This window comes from Gambusia affinis, linkage group LG18, assembly GCF_019740435.1.
Source record: "Gambusia affinis linkage group LG18, SWU_Gaff_1.0, whole genome shotgun sequence".
Lineage (NCBI taxonomy): Eukaryota > Metazoa > Chordata > Actinopteri > Cyprinodontiformes > Poeciliidae > Gambusia > Gambusia affinis.
This window is the reverse complement of record NC_057885.1, coordinates 4,459,834-4,485,883: the sequence shown is the minus strand read 5'-3', so window position 1 is coordinate 4,485,883 and position 26,050 is coordinate 4,459,834. Positions and strand designations below refer to the sequence as shown.

The 26,050-nt window shown below is 38.2% G+C and overlaps 1 protein-coding gene across 4 annotated transcripts in view; it reads right to left on the bottom strand.

The window, feature by feature from the left end:
• nrxn2b (neurexin 2b) overlaps nucleotides 1-26,050 on the bottom strand; it is a 746,427-nt gene that overhangs the window by 539,606 nt on the left and 180,771 nt on the right. For 3 of the 4 annotated variants that reach the window (XM_044097998.1, XM_044097997.1, XM_044097999.1), the window contains exon 5: nucleotides 3,707-3,724. In XM_044097998.1, the coding sequence (XP_043953933.1) occupies nucleotides 3,707-3,724 (18 nt within the window). Of the gene's footprint in view, nucleotides 1-3,706; nucleotides 3,725-6,444; nucleotides 6,462-26,050 lie in introns of those variants that run through there. The other variant, XM_044098000.1, reaches the window with a different exon arrangement.

Genomic DNA, 26,050 nt, shown 5'->3' with positions numbered 1-26,050 from the left:
CTCCTGTCTCGTTACATCATTACAGGACAAGACAGCAGGAGCAGATTCAGTGGAATCCATTGAAGAATTAGACAGAAAATAATCAAAAAAGAGCAACAGACTGCTGGAGAGAATTAGCGGTCGCTGTGGCGACAATGAGCCAATCAATGGCCGACTACGCATCTAGAACCGGATCATAAGCTGAACCCGGGTTTGACCCCAGGTCATGTCAGAAAGGTCCAAATGTCTCCCGCCTAAAATTTAGCAAAGGGGTATTTTTTTCTTCTTTGCAGACAGTGTGCACTTAACATGAATGGATATGAAAAGAAAATCTTGACTGGGAATTCTTGGACTAATTACACTCGTGTGAGACGCAGTGAAATTTATTAAGGTTTTCGCAGTTCAAAGTCTCGTCTGGATCTCGCAAAAATATTCGTAGGCCTTGAACCGTTTCACACTCTGAACTTTGAACAACAGTCTTCGATATTTATTCAGCGTTTCATTGAGCTTGAACAGAAAGTAGTTTATACTTGTGAAGGGGATTGATAATATATTTCATGTTCGCTTCTCCTCGACACAATCTTGGTTTAGACAGCTAAAAGAAAACACCCAGCTTTCTTTCTACTACGTTTGGACAAATAACAGCCTAACAATTAATATGCGCCTCATTGGAAAAGCGTTTTAAGGTTTTGCTGTTTATCCAAATCCTATACATTAAATATAAAGATTTAAAAATGTAATCATAAGCTAAATGGTCTTTTCAGTCAAGTAAATGAGAACGTAGTTAACATAATTAATAAAAAATAATAATATTTTACCTTTACAAACAAACTGTTTGTGCATAAAAAAAATATTTGGTGTCTATATTTTTTAAATCCCCTCTATGCTGCTTTTGCAAATCAGTCATAGCAAAGAAAATTGCTTTTTTTTTTTTTTTTTTTTTTTTACAAGGAAAATTTAAAAATTTTTAAGTGAATAGAAACTGTAAAAAATAAAATAGGTAGGTGCATAAACATTCAGCCCCTTCAAAGAGACTGACCAAATTCAACAAAGACCCAGTCAACTGGCGCTGGTAGTCCAACAGTATGTGGTGTGTAACTGGAAGGAGGTGATTATTTTTTATAGACACTGTACATTTAATTTGAAGGAGTAAAAAGCAGAATGAAGACAAGGTTCATGTGCCATTAACAGTTTACAGTAAACAGAGTTAATAACGTTCACCATTGTTGGTGTAAGTAACTCAGATCCTGCGCTACACAAAATAAATAGTTGATGCTTTCAAGGGAAGACTAATTTTGGTAAATACTTCTTTTTTTTTAAATGTAGAAAAGGAAAAATGTTTGGGCTGCAAATCCAAAGCAGAAAAAATGAAGTCTCTACCCAATGTAAAATATTTCCTCTCTTAAACACAAACTTTAGATTAGCTTTATGATTTATCTCATTATAGTTCAGAACAAAAGACAGAAACTCTAACACACAGTCTGTGTTGGTCGTCTCCTTTGAAACAAAGAACATGGTTCAACACTTACATTTATACTCCATGATCATAGGGCTGCTAAATAATTACAAAGTTTTGATGTACGGAGAACAAAACATGACAAAAAACAAGTTAAAAAAGGCATGACTGGTTTACGACTTTGAACCTAAAAAGGACGGCGGATTAAAACAACTTTTATCTAAAAAACTACACAATTTAATGAACATTCTGCCTGAACCAAGTTTTAATTGGTCTTTATTCCTTCTCCCGTCCTTCTCTCAATTTTTAGGTAGGAAGAAACCATTGCGGTATTTAAGCATTTCTGCCCGACTCCCTTCAAAACCACCAGGATGAAAACGTTCCAGACCGAATCTGTACTCGGCCGCCTGCAGTCACACAGTACGGCGCATTAGTATTCAGACAACATCAGATCTCTGGGCCAAAACACTCAGTGGACAAACCCTGACAAGCAGACGCACATTAATAGCTATTCATGAGTGAGAATCGGGAGACATGCTCGAATTGCCACAGCGCAGGGACTCTGGGGGAGAAAATATTCACCACACAATTGGTTAAAAAACATTTTTTATCATCGGAGAATAACTCAGTGTTTTTCTCATTACAGGCAACACATTCTGCTCAGCAGTAGATTACTGGAGCAAGTATATAATGCACTGTGGGTACTGGAGCAAGACAAAGCTAATTATTAAGAAGCAAGTAATAACACTGACACATCACTAAAGCAATAGTTACAAAGTGCTATCAGCTAGACTTTTAAACTCTTTCCATCTTGTGTGTTTACTGTTTGAGAGGTGTTGATACGTCCCATTAGTCTGTCCAGCGTTGCGCTTCCCTCGCCCATCGCCTTGGCTACCACATTGTGACATGTCAGCATGTTGCAGATGAAGCCTCTGTGACTTTTAGTAATTCCTTATCAGCTGTCTTAAGTCTAGCAACACCACAAATACAACTGAAGAGCGGCTTGATATTTATGCTGTAAGAACTGCATAAATTTGAAGGTCCTTTTTGAAAACCAGGCTCTGTGCCTTCCTACTATGGAAAGTATTCAGACACTGCAGCCAACCGAAATGAATAAATAAATAAATAAATCTAACCCCGGAAGGTTTTGAGTTTGAATATTAGCTCACTGAGGAAACTTTGCGACAGCCTCCTGAATATGAGGACAAAAGAAGAGCAAACGACTTTTTTAAGAGCAACAGCAAAGAAATACGTACAACTTCAAAGGTAAATAGGGAACTATTGGTAGTTTGTCTGCTTTAGTTTAAAATTAGATGAGATAAATTAGTCGTGCTAACCCTAACTCACAAATCGTAAACATTAGTTCCGATAACGCTAAAGCGCTACACCAACAGGAAGCTAACGTGCAAACTTCAATTCAAATTACATCTGCTCTTGAAAGACTTAAAACTTCAAGCACTTATTTACTTTGGGCATTCTAATTTTGTATGTTCTATGATTCCTTTAGCCATTGTATGTATGTTTACATCTTGTTATCAACCGTTTATTCCTTTATGTTTCTTCTTTCAAATATACTTAATGAAAAACATGAGAACGTGACGAGAGGAATCGTAACTGCGGCAAAAAACCCCCACCCTAAAATAACATAAATATAAATATCTAACTGAAGAATTTACCACAGACGACAACAGAACGTTCACATCACAGCCAAGTACATTAGTGCTTCAGAATTTAACCCGGAAAAAGAATTCAGGGGAAGCTAAGTGTGCTAAACGTTTTTAAAGTTAGCAAAGGCGCTAAACAAAAAAAAAAATAAAAAATGGCCAATTTGTTAGCACTTTGGTGATTAGCTGAAGTGTGCCCACCCTTGCTTTCAACATTCTCCCGTCTTTTAAAATTCTGTTCTCAATAAAGACAGCCAAGGGGCCAGCAGTGATAATTGTTCCACTGTTTTAGAACCTCGTCTGAAAAACATGGTCAAGCTAGTAGAACAGGCTACATCAAAAAGCGGCAGTACATTAGACCGATGCTGAAACTGAGAAGAGAGGAAAAGGCAGACGGAGAATAAAAAATCTCTGCAACTCTTCATGACATACTCTAAATCCCGTAGGTGAAAACAAAACCTCGTAAAGCTTTCTTTGAGGGCATGAAATGGTTCATACGTGTCTGCCTTTAATATGCAATAAAGACGAGCAGTAACTACACAGATAGTGTGGCAAGGAGCAGGGAAAGAAAACGCAGAGAAGAGGCACAACATAAAGAAGGACTTACCAACTAGAGATGAGTCACCTGCAGAGAGAAAAACAGAAAAAAAACAAAAGCGGATTAGTCTAAAGGGTATAGCAAAAACATTGTTCACACCTGCTCATCAAAGGGAAAGTCACAACTAAATGAGATATAATAGCAGAGTGAGAAAAAGGAAAGTCAGAATGCAATTAACATTTCATGTCTAGGAGAGCGCCGTTTCACGTGTAAGCTGCAACACAAAGCTGCTAATTGAGACGGTGGAGGGAAAACAACCGCTCATCATGTTCTGACGGCAGCATTCATATTTTCCTTGTGAGATAAGACTTAAAGGTCGGAGGCAAACCTTTCAGGCAACGGCTCTCCTCTCTTTACATTTGACATTCATCCACATAAGAAACTCATTATGAAAGTCATTTCGTGAAAAGAGGCGTCACGGTAACTGGAAGACTCCATACATGTTGGTTTTAGTGGAAGCATACACGTTGAAGCATGCATTTTCTCAGGAACACAGCCACAAGATTAAACAAAATCTCATAAAGGGAAGGAAAAGATTCAAAGTTGATCATGAATAATATTAATAATACATCATTTGTCAGTGAAAACAGTGTGCAAAAATAAATGACTCTATACAGAAAGACATATGTGGTAAATAATTCATCAGCTTGTGCCCAGTGACTTCAATTAAATTAAAAAACAAAAACAAACAAAAAAACTTTAATCGTAAAAGAAAATTAAATGTCATAACTCATATCATCCGAGTCTCTTCAAAGAGCCACTGTGGATGGTGATGGTGTGAGCATAGAGGATCTCCAGTAGCAGTCTTTCCTCAAGTCTGAAAAGACCTCTGACTGAAGAATGTTGTTATACAACAGTCTTGTTGCCACAAAAGGTGAACAGTTCAATTTCTGAACAGCAGAGATGATATTCCACAGTAACATGCCTTAGATGAAAATCAGTTGTTGGCAATCACAGCTAATCAATCTCATTTGTTTTTGCTGCACCTCTTTTTAGAGTGCATTCACACCAGCCCTGTTTGGGCCACTTTAGTCGAACTCTACTTAATTGACCTCGAAAGTCTGGTTCGTTTGGGGAAGTATGAATGCAAACTCTGGTCTGCCTAAAAACCTCAGTCGGGTTGAAGTGAACTCTGGTACAGTTTAAACTCACATCTGAATGCCAAATGGATGTTCAAAAGCAGGAAGTGGTCTACAGAACATGGCATTCTGGGTAAATACAACCAACATAAACACGCGAGTCAAGCGCTAGCTGGAGAAATGGCTTGAGAACTTTTTTAATCCAACTGACGCCACTTAATTTTGGTTTGCATTTTGTGGAGAAGGAAGCTGCATTTAGTGTCTTGTTCAGAGGATTTTATGTTGTTTCTTTCAGTGATTCTTGAAGCAGCGCCCCAACAGGCAAGGAGGGGAACATGCTTATCAAATAGTTTAGATCCTTTGATAAACAGCGTAGTGTGAAGGTGAACCACGTCAGCTGAAAATGTAACAAATATTGCAGTTTTAGTCCCCAATGGAACCAAGTCTACCAGACTATCAGGTGTGAGAAGAACCTAAATCCTGGCAGAGAGATATTGGAGTCACAGATATGATATTTCCCCTTTATGACTGATGAAAGAGATGAACTGAACTTCTTTCTTCTCCCTCTGCCCTTTGGTCCTCCTCTGCATCCATAATAATTTTCAACTCCCCAATGATTTGAGGTCGTAGTTTATGTACTATTTTAGGGTTTGAAATGCTAATCAGCTGCTCCTCATTTTAAAAACAATACCAGCTTTTAAAAAGAAGTAACAATTTTCTTGTACTCCTGTGTTTGTTTTGGATTTTTTATTTTTTCTTAAATTCAGCCATTGGTTCCAAGTGTCGTGAATGTTACAGCATCGGAAGAAAATCCCAACGCTTTAAACTACAGACCCAGAGTTCCTTTATTCATTATTAATGACAACATTAGACTCAGCGGACCACAGTAGGCTTCCATGCATATTGGCAGGATTGATGCCTTTCAAAGCCCCTTGGTGAAAAGAAGCTGTTGCGGTCCCAATGCATGAAGCAGAGGAGTGGAGCAAGGATCCCAGTCAGAGCAGAAGAACAGATGGTTTGTCTTCATGTCACAGTGCCAAATGTATTCTTGATCTACGGTCCAGACTGAGGAGCAGAGATGGAGCTTAAATGTCTGAAAGAGCAGAAAAAAGGCCACAGCAGAAATAGTAGAGGACACCTGAAGTCTCCCAGGCCTCGTTTGTTAATATCCTGGACTCTGACAGGGGTATCTCCACGTCCCGCGTGATATCCGGGCACTCTGCTCCTTTTGACACGGAAAAACATTCCCCAACACACGGCATACTGCCAATGTCAGGAGAAGGCAGGGGGAAGCAAGTCTGCACGCACGAGACGAGGAGGCAGAGATACTGGAACGGACACGAAGAAGAGATAGCCGCTCAAACATATCTCATCCATCATGTCTCTTCAACTCTCCCAGGCTACCGTCGGCCACCGTCGGAGAAATAAAGTTGTCGCAAGGCACGATACCAGTCTCCAAGTAATATAATGTCATGGCAGCCGGGTACAGAGACAAGGCTGTGGAAGCCGCAGTCAGGGCGCAGGTCACAGAGCTGGGGTAATCATGTTTTACTGAGGACGTATTCTAGAGAGCTGACAGGACCCCGAGGAAAACCTATAAAGTCTCTAGTGGGCCCTCCAGGATAGTAAATAACGGCAGCTGGATCCCAGAAGAACCGTAATACTCACAAAGGCGTTGCTTGAAGGAAATATACCTCAGCCGAGGCCGGTGAGCTCCGGGGACGTTGAGGGCTTTAGTGTGCCGAGCCAGAACCTCCTTGTAGTGCGTGGAATCCGTCATTGGATGAAACGATGCAGCATGCTCTCTCTCTTTTGTCTACAACAGGCACTGATCCCCGTCTGCCACTCTGCGTTCCTCCTCCTACTAAAATCAGCCCACATTTCCCTTTTCTGATTCTCTTGCCTGGAGGTATTTGAAGAGAACATATGGAAAAAGCTTTGACTCACAAACCTAAAACCATTTATTCTTAGTTTCCATCTTTTCAGACATAGGTAACCAGGTGCCAAACATAGATGTATTATATGTAAAAGAAAAAGAAAAAAGAAACAGTAACCTCTCCATCTAAAGTGCCGTCTTTTAGAAAATTAGGGAAATGCTCTTTTTTGCTTTTGATAATGTAATAAAAAAATGGAAGCTGTGCTGACACCATTTGATCTCAATTTTTTTTTTTTTTTTGCCGTCATTTCTAAGTAATTTGACATAATTGAACCAGTTCGTCTTGTGATGTAAAATTTTTTTGGTGCAAAAAGAATTCAGATGAATCAGGTTGTTATTCAACTGAATTGCTCTTAAACAAATTGTAAAGTACGCTACTGAATTTTTTTAAATGCATGTATAACCTGTGTGTGTGTGTGTGTGTGTGTACGGGTCTTTAAGTGTGTTAGAGAGAAAGCGTAAAAGGAATAAAAACTGACAGCTAGTGAATTTGAAAAAATATTCTTATTGAAATTCCCAACGCTAGAGGGCGAGTGAATATATGAATTCACCAATCGGAACTGATTTAGTTCAATACGTTACAAAAAAAACCGATAGCAACTCTTTAGAGTTGTGCTGGCAAAGGATTCATGCTTGTCTTTTTTTTTTTTTTTATGGAAAGTAAAGGCGAGGCAACAACATAAACATCGCGACTGAATTTAATGAATCCAGTGAAAAACCTCAGAATGAATCGCATTCAAACCGTTTCACAGGAAATATTCCTTATTCCCAACAAACCTGTCAGTTCACATGAAACGGCAGGAGAAAAAAAAAAAACTAATGAGGTGGCTTGTGTGTGAAAAATAAAATTCCTTCAGGGATTAGAAAAGTTTTTACAGTACTGTATGAAGTCTAAAATAACCCATATTGTAAAATAAAAGGGTCTCTTTTCAAAAGAAATCAGAAAATATACAGTTTTAAAGTAGCTGCTTTGCAACGTTAATAGTAATGTTTAATATTTTTGATCAATGTCTAAAATAATTACTCATTGACAATGGGGGAAAAAACATTAAACATTTCCTTTTCCCCTCTTTTTGATACATTACTGAAAATAAAGATTTATTTAATAGTAAAATAATGTGTGAGACACTTTCATCCTCATACTGGTTGGTTGCTCTGGTTCCACCTGGAATAGTTTTTAGCTCTTTCTTTTGGACTGCTGTTATGATGCATAACCATAGCAACAAGGTACTATTTTTACAACTCGAAGCAACCGATTAGCAGCTCAAATACAACCTGAACTACAGCCTGATGGATGCAAAGCAGGACCAAAGAACAGAGCGAGAGGGAAGTTAAAACCATCTCTTCTATTGATCGCAATAGTCAAAGATCATACGGCCGACTCCAGCATGTGACTTTCTAACCGTATGACCTGACAGAGATATAAAGAATAGCGGCAAAACAAAGGTGGTTGATTAGCGGTGCTTCAGTCAGAGGCATTTTAAGATTTGTTGCGAGACTGACTGCTACTGGAATTCATTCTTGCCCACTGTGACGCTTTGCCGATACTTGGAAGACATGAGTTATGATGCTTAATTTTCCGATGGGATAAAAACGCATTTTGAATTTAAATTAAATCTGAAAGATCTCCAGAAGGTGAGCTGTTGTTCAATATGTTTAAAGTGAGAGTAAGAAATAATGGGGTGAAGTGTACATGAAATGGGTGTCAGTGAATCCAGGTATTAAATCATGAAGAATCTGGACCAAAATCTAAACCCACAGTCCCACACTGACAGAGCAACAACTATAATTACTGACTTCTAATTTTCTCCATCACTGAGCAGACAAGGAAAAGCTGCTGGGATTCTCCCTTGATCAAAGTCCTATAATTAGTGGCATCCACATCTGAGGATAAATAAAGAGGAAACTTTTGCTTTTGTCATTTCTGTAGTTTTTACTGAGAGAGAGAGAAAAAAAAAGTCACAGATATTCACTACAATACAGTCATGACTGACAACCTTAGTTTTGTGAGATTTTCAAATTTCAAAGGATGACAAAACCAAACAGATGGATCAAACTGATGGTGTAGGTTCAGTCAAGATAGTGCAATCGGTGCAATAAAAACAACAGAAGATACTAAGCATCAAGGACTGGAACATTTACTATGACTTCCTAATGGGAATGTTTACGTGGGAACGCATTGATGTCTGACAAAAAATTAACCAAGGCAGATACGCCTGGTGCCTCAACAAAGTGCTGAGGTTCTTGCCGACTTTACTGGTGGTTAAGAGGGTTACTACCATCGCTATGCCCTTGGAAGCTGACACTGCCTTTCTGTCATCAACAGCATTCCTCTGGGAGGGGAGAGGGAGAAGCTGCTGGCGAAACGTGCATCTCCGAACTTGTGTCTGTTGATTACCTAGGACTGTGAAATGCAGTTGGACTTAAGTCAACATCAACCAACATGTTCATTTGGTCCAAATTTACAAGACGTCATCATCATTGTGGAAGCCATTGAGTAAGCAATTGATAGGAAAAAGCTGTGATATGCAACTCTTGCAAATGAACAAGAGAACTGACGATGAAAAATGTTTGTGCGTTCAGTGGTGATCCGATAAAATTAGACCAGATAAAAGGTCAAAACACCCCTAGGACTGGGAGGGAAATGTTTTGCATCCAGGGAAAAGTGGCTCCAGGAACATCATAGCTAGTTCTATCAAAACACTATTGAAGGAGGTTGAGGTCAGAGGGCAGGCTCAACGGAAATCCACCAGAGGGCTGGCAACTGCCGCTGAAAGAAACAACTACTGACCATTGGCTCATGAGGCTGTCAGTGTGATGCACATCAAAGTTTGATCAGTCTACAGTGGGCCAGGCATGGGGTTGAGAAAAGGCTTCATTCAGTGCTCCCTGTTGGACCACATAGACAGGGAGACCCCCTGCCATCACTGAGCATGCACAGAACGTCTGCGGTGAGGAGTCACATGTGCATTTTTAAAAACTTGTTTTTGCTCAAGGTAAACACACTACTAAAATTTCCTCCCAACCAATGTGGAGACTTTGGGTGTGTGAGTGCCACACCCATCTGAAGAGAGATTACATTATAAAACGTGGTTTTCAAGGCATTTCAACATCAATTGGTATTTCAAAAACCCTCTGCAATCACAGACAAGGACTCTTGACTGATAATAGCTCAGTGCTGATGCTGAAATGAATCAGATTCTTTATTTTTAGCAAAACAAACATATAAATGGTTCGCCAGACACTCCGTGTCATTTCAGTCTCTAAATCCCATGAAAGAAATCTGACCAGTGAGCTGAAAACGAGACTGAATAGACAGACTGAAGGACTTGATGTGGGGTGTTTGTGCAGAAAGGAATAGTCAAAGATGTTTTTCTCTAGGACCAACGTTGTCACATCTCACAGGACAAGACAAAGTGCTGTCCTTTCAACAAAACAGATGTGTGCAAAGTAATAACAGCATGGTAGCAGTAACCACATTATAGGGTCATAACGACTCATTGAATGATTCAAGGACCTAGACTTTGAAAAGTCCTCAAGGTCTTGAGGTTTTGTAAACTTATGTTTGACTGTTTAGCTTGCTGCTTTCCCGTCAGGTTATTTTTTTTTTCTTTGGGTTGTGCAACGATCTCACTTCTCCCAGAGAGCAGTTGACAAATGCTAAGTGCTTTTAGCATCTATGGAGGGAGACAGAGAGGGACGGAAAGAAGAGCCGCCAAGAAAGACGGATCAGTGCGTGTGCTGCAAAAAACAGAATTGGCTTTTCACAGGAGCTTGTCCTCTATGCTGCAACAGCTCAGTTTAGATCAAAACATTACAACCTGACTGGTCAGGCACGTAAATGTTGTGTCTGAGCCCGATCCAAATAACTCTAGAAACCAAAGCCTGAAGTAAACTCCGTTATGTTAAACTGCTCTGCAAGCTTAGTAGTGGAACTCTCCCTGTTTTAAGTTTTTGTTTAATATCTTCCAGCTCCATTTGCTCATCAAGGCGAGTAATGCCCTGGGAAAAAAGAAAAGAAAGAAAAATTACAACTCTATTTTATGAAAAAGCTTTTTCATACTTCAAACCCGTGTTGAAGTATGAAAACACGGGTTTTCATACTTCAACTCACGAGTTTTTATATTTCACTCCTCTTTCAGGCAGAGGAGTGAAATATAAAATGCAGAGTTTACTAAAGTCTAATTTTAAGTTTGCTTTTTGATTTTTAAAACTGAATGCGAAATGTTTTATATGTCTTCTGTTTTTGCACATAAACAAAAAAATAAAATAAAATAAAATAAAAAAATTACACTTCAACCTTGAGACTAAAATCAATGTATTTTACATTTATTTCAAAAAGTGTTGCATTTTAAGGAATAAAATATTTTATCAAAGAAAACATTACTAGCATTTTCTCTTTAATATATTTATTTCACAAGCTAATGTGTCTGTTGGCTTAAGTAGAGGCTACTTTTATTTGACTGTTCTGGAAATCATCAGAATAATCAACTCATTACCCGGTTACTAAAATAATTGGCTACAATATATTTGAATGGATGTTCATAAGACTGACATAATGCTGTCATAAACATGACATAACTATTATGAACATGAAGTCTTCATGTTCATAACAGATGTTGTGTTTGTGACAGTCTTATGAACATCCCTTCAAATAAAGTGTTGCCAAATAATCACTTCCCACTACGCTATTGATCTTTTTATTTTTTAAAAATTTATTGATGTGTTGTTTTTTGTTTTTCCATGAATAACTGCTCTCGGTTATGGTTGTTTTTTGTTGTCCCACGCTATGAAACTCAGATGAAGGATTTAATTCATGTAAAGTCCTTTCCAATAACAACTATAGAGGGCGCTACATCTAAAAGCCTTTTTTTTTTAAATTATTTTAAACTTCTTGCCGCCATCTTGCCTTGCAGGCATTAAAAAAAATCGAATCAAATCAGATATAACACATACTGTATGCCCTCCAGTGACCTTCAGGATGTTCCCCTGTGATTTCACAACATACATCTTCAATGTTAGGTGGTGCTTGTAGCTGTGCTTAACCAATGATTCTTTCTCTTTCTCTCTCTCTCAGACACACACACGCACGCACACACACACACACGTCCTGATCCTCTTCTTCTTGTGCGTTTGCACATCTCCTTCCTGGACCCCGGTCCTCGCTCTAATCCTCTGGACTCAATGCTTAGGCTGCAGCCTGGTAATTCACCAAATCCCCTTCTGCTCCCCTCAACCCACACCTCTCCTCCAATGTCAAGTGCTCCTTGACAGAAAACACACACTTTTCCACACATACACCCCCTCCAACATAAACGCAGTGAACAGATATAAAGGCTGCACATTACAATTTAACTTCTTCAAAATTCTTTTCTTTTTTTAAAATTATTATCAATTTTGTCTGAACTTGGTCTTTTAGGTAAACCACGTGCGGCACCGAATTAATTTTGTTTTCAAGCGTTAGGTTCTCCAAGCGTGGCTTCAGTTTGACATCTTGGTCGACTGTCACTACAAAGCTTTCACCTCTGACTATTTCATGAGATGCTTTGTTGTTTTCACCAAACAATGAAGACACGGCTGAATTGCCGTCAGAGTTCCCAGAAGAGTTTATCCTGCCGCCGAGGCAGCGAGAGGCATCGGTCAGCATGCCAAAGAACTGAGACTGGGATTATAAATGGGGTAAAAAAGATAAAATGGACAATCTAACGGAGGATGCTGCTTCTAAACCAGAGTAAGAACTCTGTGTGTGCAGCCGTCCTGAAGTTGGACCGTTACGTTTCAAGTACTAGAAACCGAAAATTTGTCAAGGTTCATGACTTTATCTGGAAATATAATTGTTTTGAACAGTGGGTCAGTTGGAATGGAGCCCTCCTGTTTTAAAGACACACGACTGAAGAAGAAAGAAATATGGGAGACCTGTCAGGATTACATAAACTAAACATTATGGTTAGAAAGGGAAAAATAGGTGTTCTGTCTTGAAAGTCTGCAAAATGGAAAACAAATTAAAAGAGGGGTGTAGAAAAAAGAAAAGAAAAGAAAGGCATAGCAGAGTCTGACTATTAGGTTACAGGAAAACTTTCTAAAGACCTTAGAAAGTGTTTTTTTTTTTTTTTTTGCAGCATTTCAGGACACTTTGCTGCTCTGATAAAGCAAAAAGAAAAACAAAAAACTTCAACTGAGACCTGCTATCACAGCACCGACTTCGTTCCTCCATGATGAGTGTGCCTGCTCTGCTAGATGTTATTAGACTAATGCTGTCATGCTCTAGCCAAGTTAATGGTCTGTGGTTACTGTTGCAAAGCCCTGCTACTTGATTAAATAATTAACTCAGTATTAGTAGATTAATCTACCAGCTAATTGGCTAGGTCAAAGTGATTGTAACGGAGACTCTGCGCAACAGCTGACTAACCAACAGTGCTGTTATTTGATGTTCACTCTGTGTTTATATTGTGCTGTTAACATAGTGGCTGGTGCCAGCCAATGAGATGCCAGCTTTAGAAGGGCTTATAAATCAGAACTTAATTGTTCACATCACAAAAACTTTATTTTTTGGTATAAAATGGAATTAGGAATCAACTTTCATTGGTGGAGCGTTTGTTGCCAGAACTTTGAATGTTTTATACTGTTGAGAAATTGATAATTAACCCCTTCCTTCTCTCTATCTCTTTGATTTAAATCAGATGATGCATTTTCAGACATGTAGCAGTATAGAGTATGATGGTCCCTAAATGACAAGATCTGTATTCAGGTTTCCAATCTACAGCTACAAACAGGGACAAATTACAGATTAATCCATCTTAGTTTGACCTTTACAAGAATGCATCACAAGATATGTTCTGTTGAACATGAAACAGTGTGAATCATGGGAAGAGTGTGTTCATACACCACTTTGAATTTCTTTATTTTTTTCATTTTTTTATGGCATCACAAGGTGATGAAGGGGGATTTCTTGGACACGTTCTCCCAAATTAGAGCAGCAGAGGGACATGACTTTTGGCAGATGAAGCATATATTGTGAAGTGTGCAACATGCTTTTACAAAATTCAGCAAGATAAAAAAGATAAAGAAAATAACACGGATGGGAGAACATCTTCCAGGTAGCAAATCTTTGATAAAAGAAACGTCCTACCTCGTCTGCCGTCTTTATCCATACGGCTTAAAATGATGTTGCAGCTAAAGAACCTTCAGCTACTTACTTACTTACTGGACTTATGGAGATTTTAGACTGTTCTTTCAGTAGTGCATTTGCTAAGTCAGACGCTGATATTTGGGTTTTGGTTCTCACTCAAATTCATTCTAAAGGTTTTCTGTCAGGCTAAGGTGTACATTCTTCTTCTCCAAACTAACTAATCCAGGTCTTTATGGGCGTTGTCATAGAGACACACCAGTGTGATCTCTAGTTGAAACAAGGAGTGACCATCCCTAAAAGGTTCCATTAAAGTTGGGAATATGAAATGGTCCAGAAAGTTTTGCTATGCTAATTGACTCGGTGTTTCTAAGTGTCGGAGTCCCTTTCCTGAAGCTCACTCCCACATTATCAAACTTTACACTTAACAGAACGTAAACACACAGTCGCCGTTCTCAATGCAAATGCCGAACTTGGGTTGCCAGACAGAGATGTGCGATTGTCACTCTGGAGAATTCGCTCCAGAGTCCAGCAGCAACATGTTCTGCACCGCTGCACCCGATGCTTCGAGAGGCAAGCCGTGTACCAGAACTTTGATGCAGCCGCTCCACGCAGAAAGAAAATCTGAAGGCCTGCAACTATCGACTCTGCTGAAAGTTGACGACCTCAGCGTACAATGGAACATAGATATTAGCAATGTAGAAGTTTTTGCCAACTGTGACAAAAAAAAAAAAAAAAAACAAAAAAAAAGAGTAAGAAGGTTTGAAGAGGTAAGATGGATTTAACTGGTAACTAAAACTGTTCCTTTAAGCAAAAATAATGTTACCATAACAACCGAATGACGTTGTTCTGTAATGACCTTCAGAACAGAAATAGTTCAACCTCAGTATCAGATCAACTCAGGTGCTATGCAGGTTTTTTTTTCTTTGCTTTTTTTTAAACAGTGTCAACCTGAGTAAAGAAAACATATAACTACAATTTAAGAATAAATACAACTCCATTTTAGGATGATGATTTATAGAAGGCTGAGCGATCAGTTTATCAGCTTTTGACAATTTATGTCAATTAACTATGAAGTTATTGAGGTGATTATTTTATTTACCTACATCTCTATATCACTTCGGGATTGTTCTGGCTAATTTTCTTTGGTGAAAGTTTGGATGTCAACTTAGTAGCTCTGCATTGTTAATATTAATTAAAAATATCCTATAACAATATTTAACCAGAATCAGTAAATGGTAAAGACAAACTTGACTCATATTTAAAACGTACTGCGTTTAAAGGAGAGAGAAATAAAATACACAAACTGTTCTGTCAAATTTCTTGGTAACATTTTTAATATATATACCATAATCTAGTTTTACAATACTTGTAAAAAGTATTCACCTTTTTTTGCTTTTTCAGATCAATACAGCTTTTTTTTTTTTTTTTTACATAAAAACCCCATCGAAACTTTGTCAAATTGAAAACTTATTTCTACAAAATAATGGCAAACAAAAAAAAAAAATTATTATTGCATAAATAATGATCCCTTCTGATGAATTGCATCAGTCGCTGTCATTATTTTGTAGAAATTTGTTTTTACCTTGATATCAGATAATGTTTTGGTAATTTGGTTTTAAAAAAAGAGAGAGAAAAAAAAGGTAGATTTTGCTGATCATGATTTATTTGTGAAAACAAGAAGGTGGGGAAAGTTTAAGGCTCTGTATGCTTTGGGCAGAGCAGGAGAGCCAAGCAAGCAGCATGTGTAAATACAGACAGTTGGCCTGAGTTGATATAAACTACAAATCTAAATCTCATAGTTTTATTAAATTAGATTCATCCACGTCTGCGTTGGTTTCGACAATCATCGCAGTGGAAACTCCTGCTGCTTCTCGCCTATTCTGATTTAATAATCTCAGACTAGTAATACAAACCAGAATCCTTTAAGTTGCTTTACTTTGCTGAGCAAATGAACTTGATGAACATGCCGGCATCGTTAGGTTAGAGTCACTCCCTATGATTTGAACCACAAATTCACCTTTATGTTCACTATTCTTCGTAATTGGAAGTTTCTTTTGGCATTTGTTCTAAATATTTCATAAAGGTCTGGATCTTTGCTGACATTTAGTGAAGTGATTAGTTTGGGTTTGGATTCCAGGTCCTACATCCCCTCCCCTCCGCCTGCCCATTCTGTACCTGCTCCCAAAAAAACCCCAAAACAACAGGGCTGTAATGTTGTTCTCCTTGCCTCATTGCCGGTGCTCGTATGCTCCGGCGAGCACAAAACTACACGCCGCCCTGTGAATGTTCAAAACTACCAAGGGGTGATATTAAGGTGGAGATGTCCAGAGTACAGCGTTTGATTTAGAGAGGCTCTGCTGGCCTCGTATAGTTTTTGTCTTTTTCCTTCCCCCTTTTTTAAATTTTTTATTTTTTATTTATAGGGACTCCACAAACCACCCATATCCCGTTGCCTAGGCACTTCACCTTCACGGAAGCAGCATAGCAAATGCACTGAAAGCACTCCAGACGGTTGACACCGGCTCCTAATCTGAGCTGGAGTATTATTTTGGCTCGCTGAGCCTTATGTGAAAAACCCTCTCACTACACTAATCATCCGCCCAATTAGAGCCATTTGGAGATAAGATAGGTAGCTTTGATCAGTGCTGCGTACTGAGATATTTGGAGAACAAGGTCATGTCTCTCCTATTTGGAGTTGAGCTCAGACTGCAGCTTCCACTGAAACATCCCAGGCTAACAGCTAATATACTGACAGAGCTATTTCATTAAAGCTATGGATTCCAGGTAATGTTTAATTTAATTTCTTCCTTAAATGTTTTTCTTTTTATGACAAAACAGTGACATTACTGGTCTTATTTAATTGATTAAAAAAAAACACATTAAAAGAAGTCTGGTGTCTAATTTAGTAGATAATGTTGACATGTCATTTCTATATGAAAAAGTCAAATCTAAATTTAATTTTAAAGCTTTTATATGCGCAGTAAGAAAACATGTGTCCCTATCCTATAAATTTCTAATTTTGCTGCCCACACTGGATGTAAAAACTAGAACATTTAAGCAGTGGTTGGCACTGCTGGTTAAAAATGAAGCTAGCGCAGAAGAGCTACAACGATGCGGCATGAGCGGGAAGCTAAACGCTAACCTAAATTCAAATTTTATCTGCCCTTAAAGAGTACAACCAATTCAATTTTGACATTACAATTTACATGTTCCAAAAACGCCCTTAGAAATAATTATGTTCATGTATTGTTCTCTTATGTTCCTTGTTTGAAATAAAGTTGTAGGAAAAGAGAGAACGTGAGGAGAACAAACAGTCTTTGGCCACTTCAAAATAAGAGCATAAATGTAAACACTTAGCTACTTGAAGAATTCTTAACTGTTGTTAACCAAAACTTCCACACTGATGTAAAACTTTATTCCACTGAAAGTCAACAAAACAGCTAAGTAAGTTAGCGCTCTAGAATTTATCTGGAGGAACGAATTGAGGGAAAGCTAAGTGCACTACATGTTTACATTAGCAAAAGTGCTAAGCAAGCTCTGCTACTAGCGGACTAGCGGAGGTGTGCCCACCGCTGTGTTTAGGTTGAAGATAGCCTTGATAAACAGACAGAAGTCAGGAATAATAAATAAACATATGCACTGTCCTGTTCAGGAATATAAACTGAGCGGTATAGTTTTTCTATTTGTATATATAACGTGGTAGATTAGCTGGAACGTGCAACAGCTAGTGAAACAGTGATTAGGCCGAAAGGTAAACCACCGCTATTTTATATAAAGGTGAATTATCACAATTTGCAAGAATGTGTTAAAATCTGGTGGTAAAAGTGTAAATTCATGGACTATAAATATGACCCAAACACTCCAAAGGAATATACTGAGTGAAGGGAAAGAGTCAGGATGTCACATGATAAATTCATATTAAATATTTCCATCTGTAGTTTAGTATTTGGACCTGAGTTGGGACAGTGGAAACAACCCCGGGGACAGGAAGTGCAGAGACACAGCATCCTGTTTAACGACGACTTCGCTGATTTACCCATGAAGACCTGGAGCAACGTACAGTGGTGTGTTTAGAGGGAAGCGACCCGGCCGCCGGCAAAACTAATCGATACACAGTGAGTTATTACAGAAGCACAAGTGCTGCTAATTAGGTTTGGTAAATTAAAACTTTTTTTCTTGCCATGTCAGCGTTTGTTAATACTTAAGAGGACGTGCTAAAGATTTTATAAAACTTTAATTGCTTTTGTGCGTCACAGTCCCTCAAGTAAAGGAAAAGTAAAGATTCCTACCGCTAGCCCTAGATTTATTTATTTTTTTTATTTCAGTCCACGAAGGGGGACAGCTGTTAGAAACAGAGGGGAAAATTTGCAAAACTGTGCAATTAGCTCTTAGCTAATTTTTTTTCCCCCTGAATGCCAGCACAAGAAAGTACGTGATGTAAAAAAATTGGACCAGTTGTGATTTTCTATCAAGTCTTTCTGACTATAAAAAAATATCTGGAAAAGAAAAATAAAGATTCTGATGGTTGAGAAAAATCCAATGGAAAATCACACTTGGTCAAATTTTTTTTAAAAAAAACATCAACTTTAAAATATTTCAAACTACCGTTTGCTTTGTTTGTTTAACCAGCAGATAACCTCAAGTCGTGAGAAACAGAATCAGTTTAGACTTCGAACACGAATCGGTGGAGTGGAACACGTTTTGCCCTTTCAGGGTTTCCGTACAAAAGCGATCAAAGAGCCAGAGAGAGACGTTTCCTAACAGAAGGTTTCAGGTTGTTGCCTGAAGAGGTGATGGATGTTTTTAACGGATGCTGCAGATGGTGAGAGACGGCCGAATAACTTATCGCTTCAAAGTTTTGACAGTACAAAAGGTTTCAGACTGCAAAATGATTACAACATGGTTATGTGAAAACCTACTTTTACTCATTTGTAATTCATTTACATTTCTAAATAAAAATAAACCAATTTCACTTTTTGAAAATAATTTGTTCGTCTTCTTGCTTGCCACCTCCTCATCTGACCTACGCTATGCTGTAGTAAAGTTCAAAAATCATAGGTAACTCAATATGTTATAAAATGCTGTACTTTTCATAAAACGGTACAGAGTGTCTACCTGTAGCTTTTTGACAGGCAGTCAGGCTCTCAACATATATATATATATATATATATATATATATATATATATATATATATATATATATATATATATATCCCCAATGCTACCAATCCTCTTTGCCTCTAAAACTCCATCAGATGAAACATTGGCCTTCTTGCTCTTTACTTTTAATATAGTCCTTTTGCACATCTCAATACATGCTGTTCCAGTAGCTTAGAGGCTAAGGCACTCTAGTTAAATGCGTGGGATGCTGAGTTTGAACCTTGCTACATTTTTTTTTCCCTGATACTTTTTCATGTTTTGGCAATATGCTGTTTTAAAAAGTCTTTTTAAAGAACAAAGCCTCTCTGGGTTGGTGTTTCTGCACATATCACTGCCAGAGGCAGTGGACTGGAAGGTCTGACAACTCGTAGTCTTCACCTGGAATGCCGAGGAAGGATTAAAAAAAAAACAACAAAAAAAACAAAAACCTTATTTTATCTCATTTATGGCGAGCCTTAGGAGAAATACATCGCTGTTATGATACAATTCAAAGTCTATTTAGATTCTGGTGAGAAGCAAAGCAACTGAGGTGAACGAAGGCAGGACAAAAATGTCTACAAAGACATTTGTGTTTAGCTTGCCAGTTGGGGAAAAAAAGTCTAACAGAAAAAAACCAGGCCCAGAAAATGGGCAAATTATTTTGGATTTATTTCATCTTGAGCCACTTTTGGTAAAAGTGCAATAGGTCATCCTGCATCAAAACAGCTCTGGGGTGTTTTATCTGACAATGGGCAAAATTTTACCTAAAAATGATTTTTTTTTTTTTTTCAATAATTCGATTTTAAGAGCTGATATTCCTTATTGTGCACTTTAGAATGCGACAAATTTGCTTTGCACAAATTCGACGAGTACGAACAGAACTAACCACTGACATGTTCCATGGTCACACAAAGACTGGGATTTGGGCTTTCAGTTTAAACATTTGTCCTTTTCAGCGTTTGGAAGTTGTTATTTTTTTAGCAACATAAAAGCAGCTGTGAAGATCAATTAGGTCTTGTGAAGGCTGATTTTCACAAGAGAATATTCACAGAATTTCACAAAATGTTTTCATTTTGTGTATTTTAGAGCTTGGCCAGTATACTTGCTTTGAATTGAAGTAGCGGCCATGATGTTGACTGCCACTCAAAGACATGTCTATTTAAAAATCAAAGAACAGAACAAAGCGTTGCAGCAGGTGTGTTGAGAGCCTGACTGCCTGTCAAAAAGCTACAGGTAGACGCTCTGTACCATTTTATGAAAAGTACAAAAACAAAAAACATGCTAAGCTACAACTGAAAATGGTAAGACTTCCAGCTGACAATATGTTTTTATGACAAAATGGCTCCTATTAAAGATCATTTAATCGATTGCCTGACAACCTATGGTCCCCAAATCCAGATTGTTAATCCCAAATCTGATACCTTAAAGTCCTCGACTGTTTCATAAAAGATCTCTGCAGGTGGAGAAATCACACTGTAATAAAAAAAACAACAGCGAAAAGATTTGGTATTCCATTGGTCATGATGCAAATGTTAAAAAATGTTGCATGTCCTTTGCAACATTTAGTCTTACTACCATTTAGAAGGTCTGCATCTGTAAAAGAAATCAGAAACACTTGATAATGTTTCTCTCCTGATATTAGCGTTTGCATGTCAGATATAAAATGGTAAAACAGTCAAAATTTTCTAAATCTAAACTAAAACCCCACCTGTTGCTTTTCAGCCATAATAAATGAAACGTCCACCAACAGTTTGACGGCACTTGGCAAAATGTGTCAATTGTTCATTTTTTGTTCTCTGGACTTTGAACTGCCTCGCTGCCGAAATGTGCTGCACAAATGAAATTGATTGATTTCGTCCACACTTTGTCTAAAACCGAAGGTTTAAAAATATTTATTGCGTATCACGCCGATTATTTTATTTTCTACTGCTCTGTTTTTGCTCACGTAAACTGCATTTTATGGCGACTGAATTCCTAAAACAGATATCATGGTTTGCATATTTTAACCATTTGTTTTAATGTCATTTATACATGACGATGAATAAAATCTCTCATTTCCCCTCCCATTTTTTCTGTTGTTGTTTACATCATCAGTAAAGGAAAAAATAAAAAATAAAAATAGTCCACTGACATTTTTTGCAACTGTGTTCCCTTTACTCTTATTACCATTAAATCGGGGCAAACAGGATTAGGCGTAAGCCCCCATTCCCTCTTTTTACACCGTTATTGCACAGTCAAAACAGAAAAACTGCCACATGATGAAATTTGACACCAACTCATTGCATCCCCCCCCATTAAACCAGTCATGAAGATTGTCGAAACACCATGGTGTTTCTCTTCACTAAAATTGTAACTTTGCAGCACATAAGCCTCCACACGTTTTAACTGTATATACATTCAGTTATTTTAATTCCGATTGTAACAGAATGCAGCAACAGCTTCTCGAATTTACCTCACCAAAAAAACAAAACAACAAAAAAAAAAAACTATTCTCATTCATATTCAGCCAGTTTCTCTGATACACCTAAAAAATAATAAAAATCTGGTGCAAGCAAACGCCTCCAGAGGTTACCCATTAAGTAACTAACATGCACCTGTGTGTAATTAAATCTTAATATAAATGTAGTTGTTGTTTCAAGGTCTCTTAACGGTTAGTTAGGGGAAGATTAGGGAACAAAGTCATGAAGACCAAGGAACTCTTCAGAGAGGTCACAGGATGTTGTGGGGAAGTCTAAAGCAGGGCTGTACTGTAACATATAGATACACACAACCATGCATAGAATGTGACGTTTTCCTCCTACTTCATACTGAAGTTCAAGGGGGTAAAAATATGTTTGCTAAATGTGCTGGAGGAAAATGCACCACAAGGAAATGATGCAAGTCTCATAATTAACCTCAGCACAGAATCTGTTACTTTTTGAAAAATACCACTGAAGACACAACACAAGGAAATGTGCAACATGGGGAGGTCAAAGTTCCCCTGACTGAATCATTCTCACTGGTGTTTTACAGACATTCATCCGTCTGTGCAGCAGAGAAGCTTTCTAAACATTACCCTTGACTGGCACCAAGTTTCTGTCGGTTTTATGAATACAAGATTTGAAAAGAGGAAGAAAAAGAAACCAGATAAAAAGTGAATCTTCACCACTAATAGGCTGCTTTTTCTCTCTCCCTCTCTCTCTACAAAACTGGGCTGCATTACATAAACATGCTAACTACCCACACTGCCATAATATGTGAGTAAAACATTTGCAGTGGAAAAATGTCAACAATGTTAATTAGATTTTAAGTCATAGTTGTGTAAAGTTTGGTATTTGTCTTCGTTTTGAATGTTCTTAATGGTGTTGCTCATGGTGACAGAAAGCTGGAGGAACTCTGTTCTGATGTTCTGATTTGTTCTTTTTGTAGACTTTTGATCTTTTTTAAATTTTTTTGATTGAGTCACTGCATGTTTGGACAATTATTCCTTCTGGCAGCTGAAAAGTGTTTAACCCCGAATTTCTTCTTTCTCTTTTCAGACGGCTTTTGCGATCTGTGACAAGAAATTACTCTTCAGGGATTCTGCAGGATTTACCAACTCAAATTTAAGACTTATAAATACATTTTTAAGACCATTTTGTATTGTCCAAAGAAATGTACAAACTTCATCAAGCTAGCTGGTGAGACATTAACTGTGGAATATCCTCTCTGCTAATAGGATACTGAGCTGTTAGCATGTCATGACAGTCTTCACCCTTTTTTTGAACAGCCCTCACTCAGAAGCTTCTTCACAACCTTTGTAACACTGACTGCTACAGCGTCCCATTTTCGCAATGGCTCTTGGAAGATATTTGGATGATACGAGTTATGGCAACATTTAATTCCTCTCTGGGATTGATAAAGTGTTTTTCACTTGAACTGAATATTTGTCTTTATTGTGGTAGTGGAACTGCTCACCGCAATGAAAACTAGTGAAAACACATTAAAGCTGAAGTAAACATAATCTTCCTGTGAACATATGAAACAACCCGAGCGTATCGCTTCCAAAAGGAGACGTTTGGAGTTGTCGGTTTGACTTCATTAGCCTTGCCTCTGTCCTCTACCCTTTTTAAATCCCCCTGTGTCTTCGTGGCGCACGCTCTCCCTCTTTTATTCAAATCCCCATATTCAATTATGGCAACATCTAATACATGTGTCAACATGTTTCATTAGCTGCCCCCCCCCACTCTCTCTTCCTCTCACCAAAGAGATTAGCTTCTCTCTCCTTTTTTTTTATTTACTTAATGCAAAAATATCATTTTCTCCTGGACAAAAAGTGTGGGAGAGCTGTGAAAAAAAGGGGGAAGTGATTATTTTTCTTCATTACATTTCCTGCTGCTCTGGCAGCCGCAGCTTATTTTCTGTTAGCCAAAAAAGATGATTAAATGTTTTGGGTGTAAAACTCACTTATGCTGCCGTCAGGTTCACTACAGGTGTTTTAGCAGCATTAAGAGCGGGGGAAGGGAGGGAGGGCCGTCCCTAAAAGGAGCTTTAGGTCTCGGCTATCTGAACGTGTTGGATCGAGGGTTCGCGAGCCTCGTTGGAGTAATTATGGACGTCGCTCTGGAAAACCGATTCGAGGCAAGACTCCATCTCAGGAAACGCGAATCGGAGTCACAGAGCGGGCCGAATAATTCTCAGAGTCTACGATCCTTTTGATGTTCTCTGTGCCAATTTCTGCTCCCTCGAGGGCTTCCCTCTGTAGTGTGGAATGTAATAGGAGGTTATAGAAAGCCTCCTACAAGTGGCCAAGGAATAGATTAGGTGCTAAGGTACATGCGTGGTCCGCTTCTTTTTCATCTGAGACATTAAAGCAGCAGGTTGGGAGAAAGGTGGGAAACAAGAGCTTTTTGGTCACTTTGTCTCTGTTCCTGAAATAAAAGTAATGTTCCAATAGGACTGTCTCTTTGTTGAATGCGACCTGGATGCTGTATTTATATATGCACCACTGGAAAACATGAAGAGGCCACTGCATTGATTTCTGAACTCTTCCTGAGTTCAAACATTAGTATTGCTTTTTCTAAATAAATATGAACTTGTTCTCTTTGCATTATTTGATGTCTATATTTATATATGTGTTATTGCTGGCGGTAGGGATTCTGCAAAATAAAAAGCTCCAGGTAGCTCATCAGTTATGGGGACGGTTCTCCTGAAACTTTCTCACCAATCTTGTTTGCAGAGAGCCAACATTGACATTTTCTTCATCGGTTTTTATTTCTCCGTGTCTTTGAAATGCTTTGGATTTGTTAGTCAAGTTTTTTTTATATATAATTCAAAGTGAATGTATTTGCTGCTCTTCACCTGTTACTGACCCGCTAGTTAAAAGTCTGCTAAATGTTGAAACCAATGTGTTGTTAAAGTGTGAATTGTTTAAAGGAATATTCTGTAATAACTGTATTAAATGTCTCTTTGCTTTGGACTGTAACTATTCTGGTGAATCAGTTATTAGGTCGTCTTCATGTCGTCACTGTTCACCTCTTTGATTCACACACTTCTCATTCCATCCAGTGCTTTAACTTCACGTTAGCTTGATTCTGCACCATTACGGCTTCTCTCTCCCTCGACCCTAATTACAACATGTAAAAACCTGACCTGCACCACTTTTCTAACCTCTGACCCCAATGATGAATGATTAATCTTGAGTGGGCCGAATTCAATTCAATTTGTTTCTAAATAATGACTGGCTTCAGCCCAACATGGGCGTGGAGGTGAAACCATCGATTTGCACCACTGCAGAAGAAAGCGTATCTAAGTGTTTTCTTATTGATATGGGTGAGGAATTAAAGTGCGTGAAGTGAAATGTAAGAGGCACGTTTGAATGCTAAAATTTTTCAGTATTGATTTTACTAATGAAGAGAAACCATTCATTTTGCTCACAGTGCATAGCTAATAAGTATCTCCCACCCCTGTTGGGGCAAAACCAACAGGGAAAGTCAGGCTGAATATTAAAAAAAAGGCTGTTGAGTCTGGATGATGATGATGATGATGATGATGATGATGATATAGAACCACAAACTGCCTTCCTGTAAATTACGCTCCATGAATATGAGGTCCTAAATGATCAAATGTACTTTGTGTTTCCTTTTTGTGTAACTTTGTTCAGGTTGACAATACATTAATGAGATGGAATTGACTTCATTGCTATGGCAATGCTATGTAACACACATTATATTGCAGACAATAATTGACTTTAGATTTTGGATAAATCTGTGTTCCTCCCCAAACCCCCAAAATGTGTTGTTAAATCCCAGTCCATGTCTAAACTTTTACTTTTCATAACTATTTGTTTTAGTGTTTTTATGATGTAAAGTACTTTGGACTGACTTGTTGCTGATATTTGCTATACAAAGAAAACTTGATTGATCCAGTCAGACAGTTTAAGTTGTCTCTTAATGAAACGAACCATCACGATGTAGAGAAATTTTTAGGATCACTATATCATGGTAACCCTAGTTTGGTCACTAATGTATGTCTGAATATAGTTCAGGATTTTGTGACTCCCTTAGATCAATTAACATGAGTGTAAACATTACTATTTAACATAACATGGTGTGTCCAAAAAGGAGTTGCTTCATGGCTCAACTTACCTTAAAAGTTGAGCCTAAAATTGCTTTACTTTGAAATAAAATGTCTGCCAACAGGAGATCTGGTCCATCGAACAAACTGTCCAAGTGGTTTTAGGTTTGAAGAGTGTCGTCTCTGGAGTTCATCTTAAAGATCGTTCCGTTCAATGGTATTGAGGTCAGGGGTCATGGAGCGTCTTTTCTCAAGAGTCTGGCGTTTCATCAGCCTGTTAATGCTTTTAGCTGCCAACTTTGTTAACTCCTAGATGTCTTGCTGATCTTGACCCGTCACTGCAGCCTTAAAACAAAACCAAGGTCATGTTTCACAGCAGGTGTGTCATCCTCTCCTCTGAAAGCTTCGTTTTTACTTTAAAAGAGACAGAGATAATGGCCAACTATCCTAGCTTCGTCTCAGTCCACAGATTGTTTTCTTAGAAACTTTGGAGCTTGTCAACATGCATTTTAGTGGTTGATAGTCTCTTTGCATTT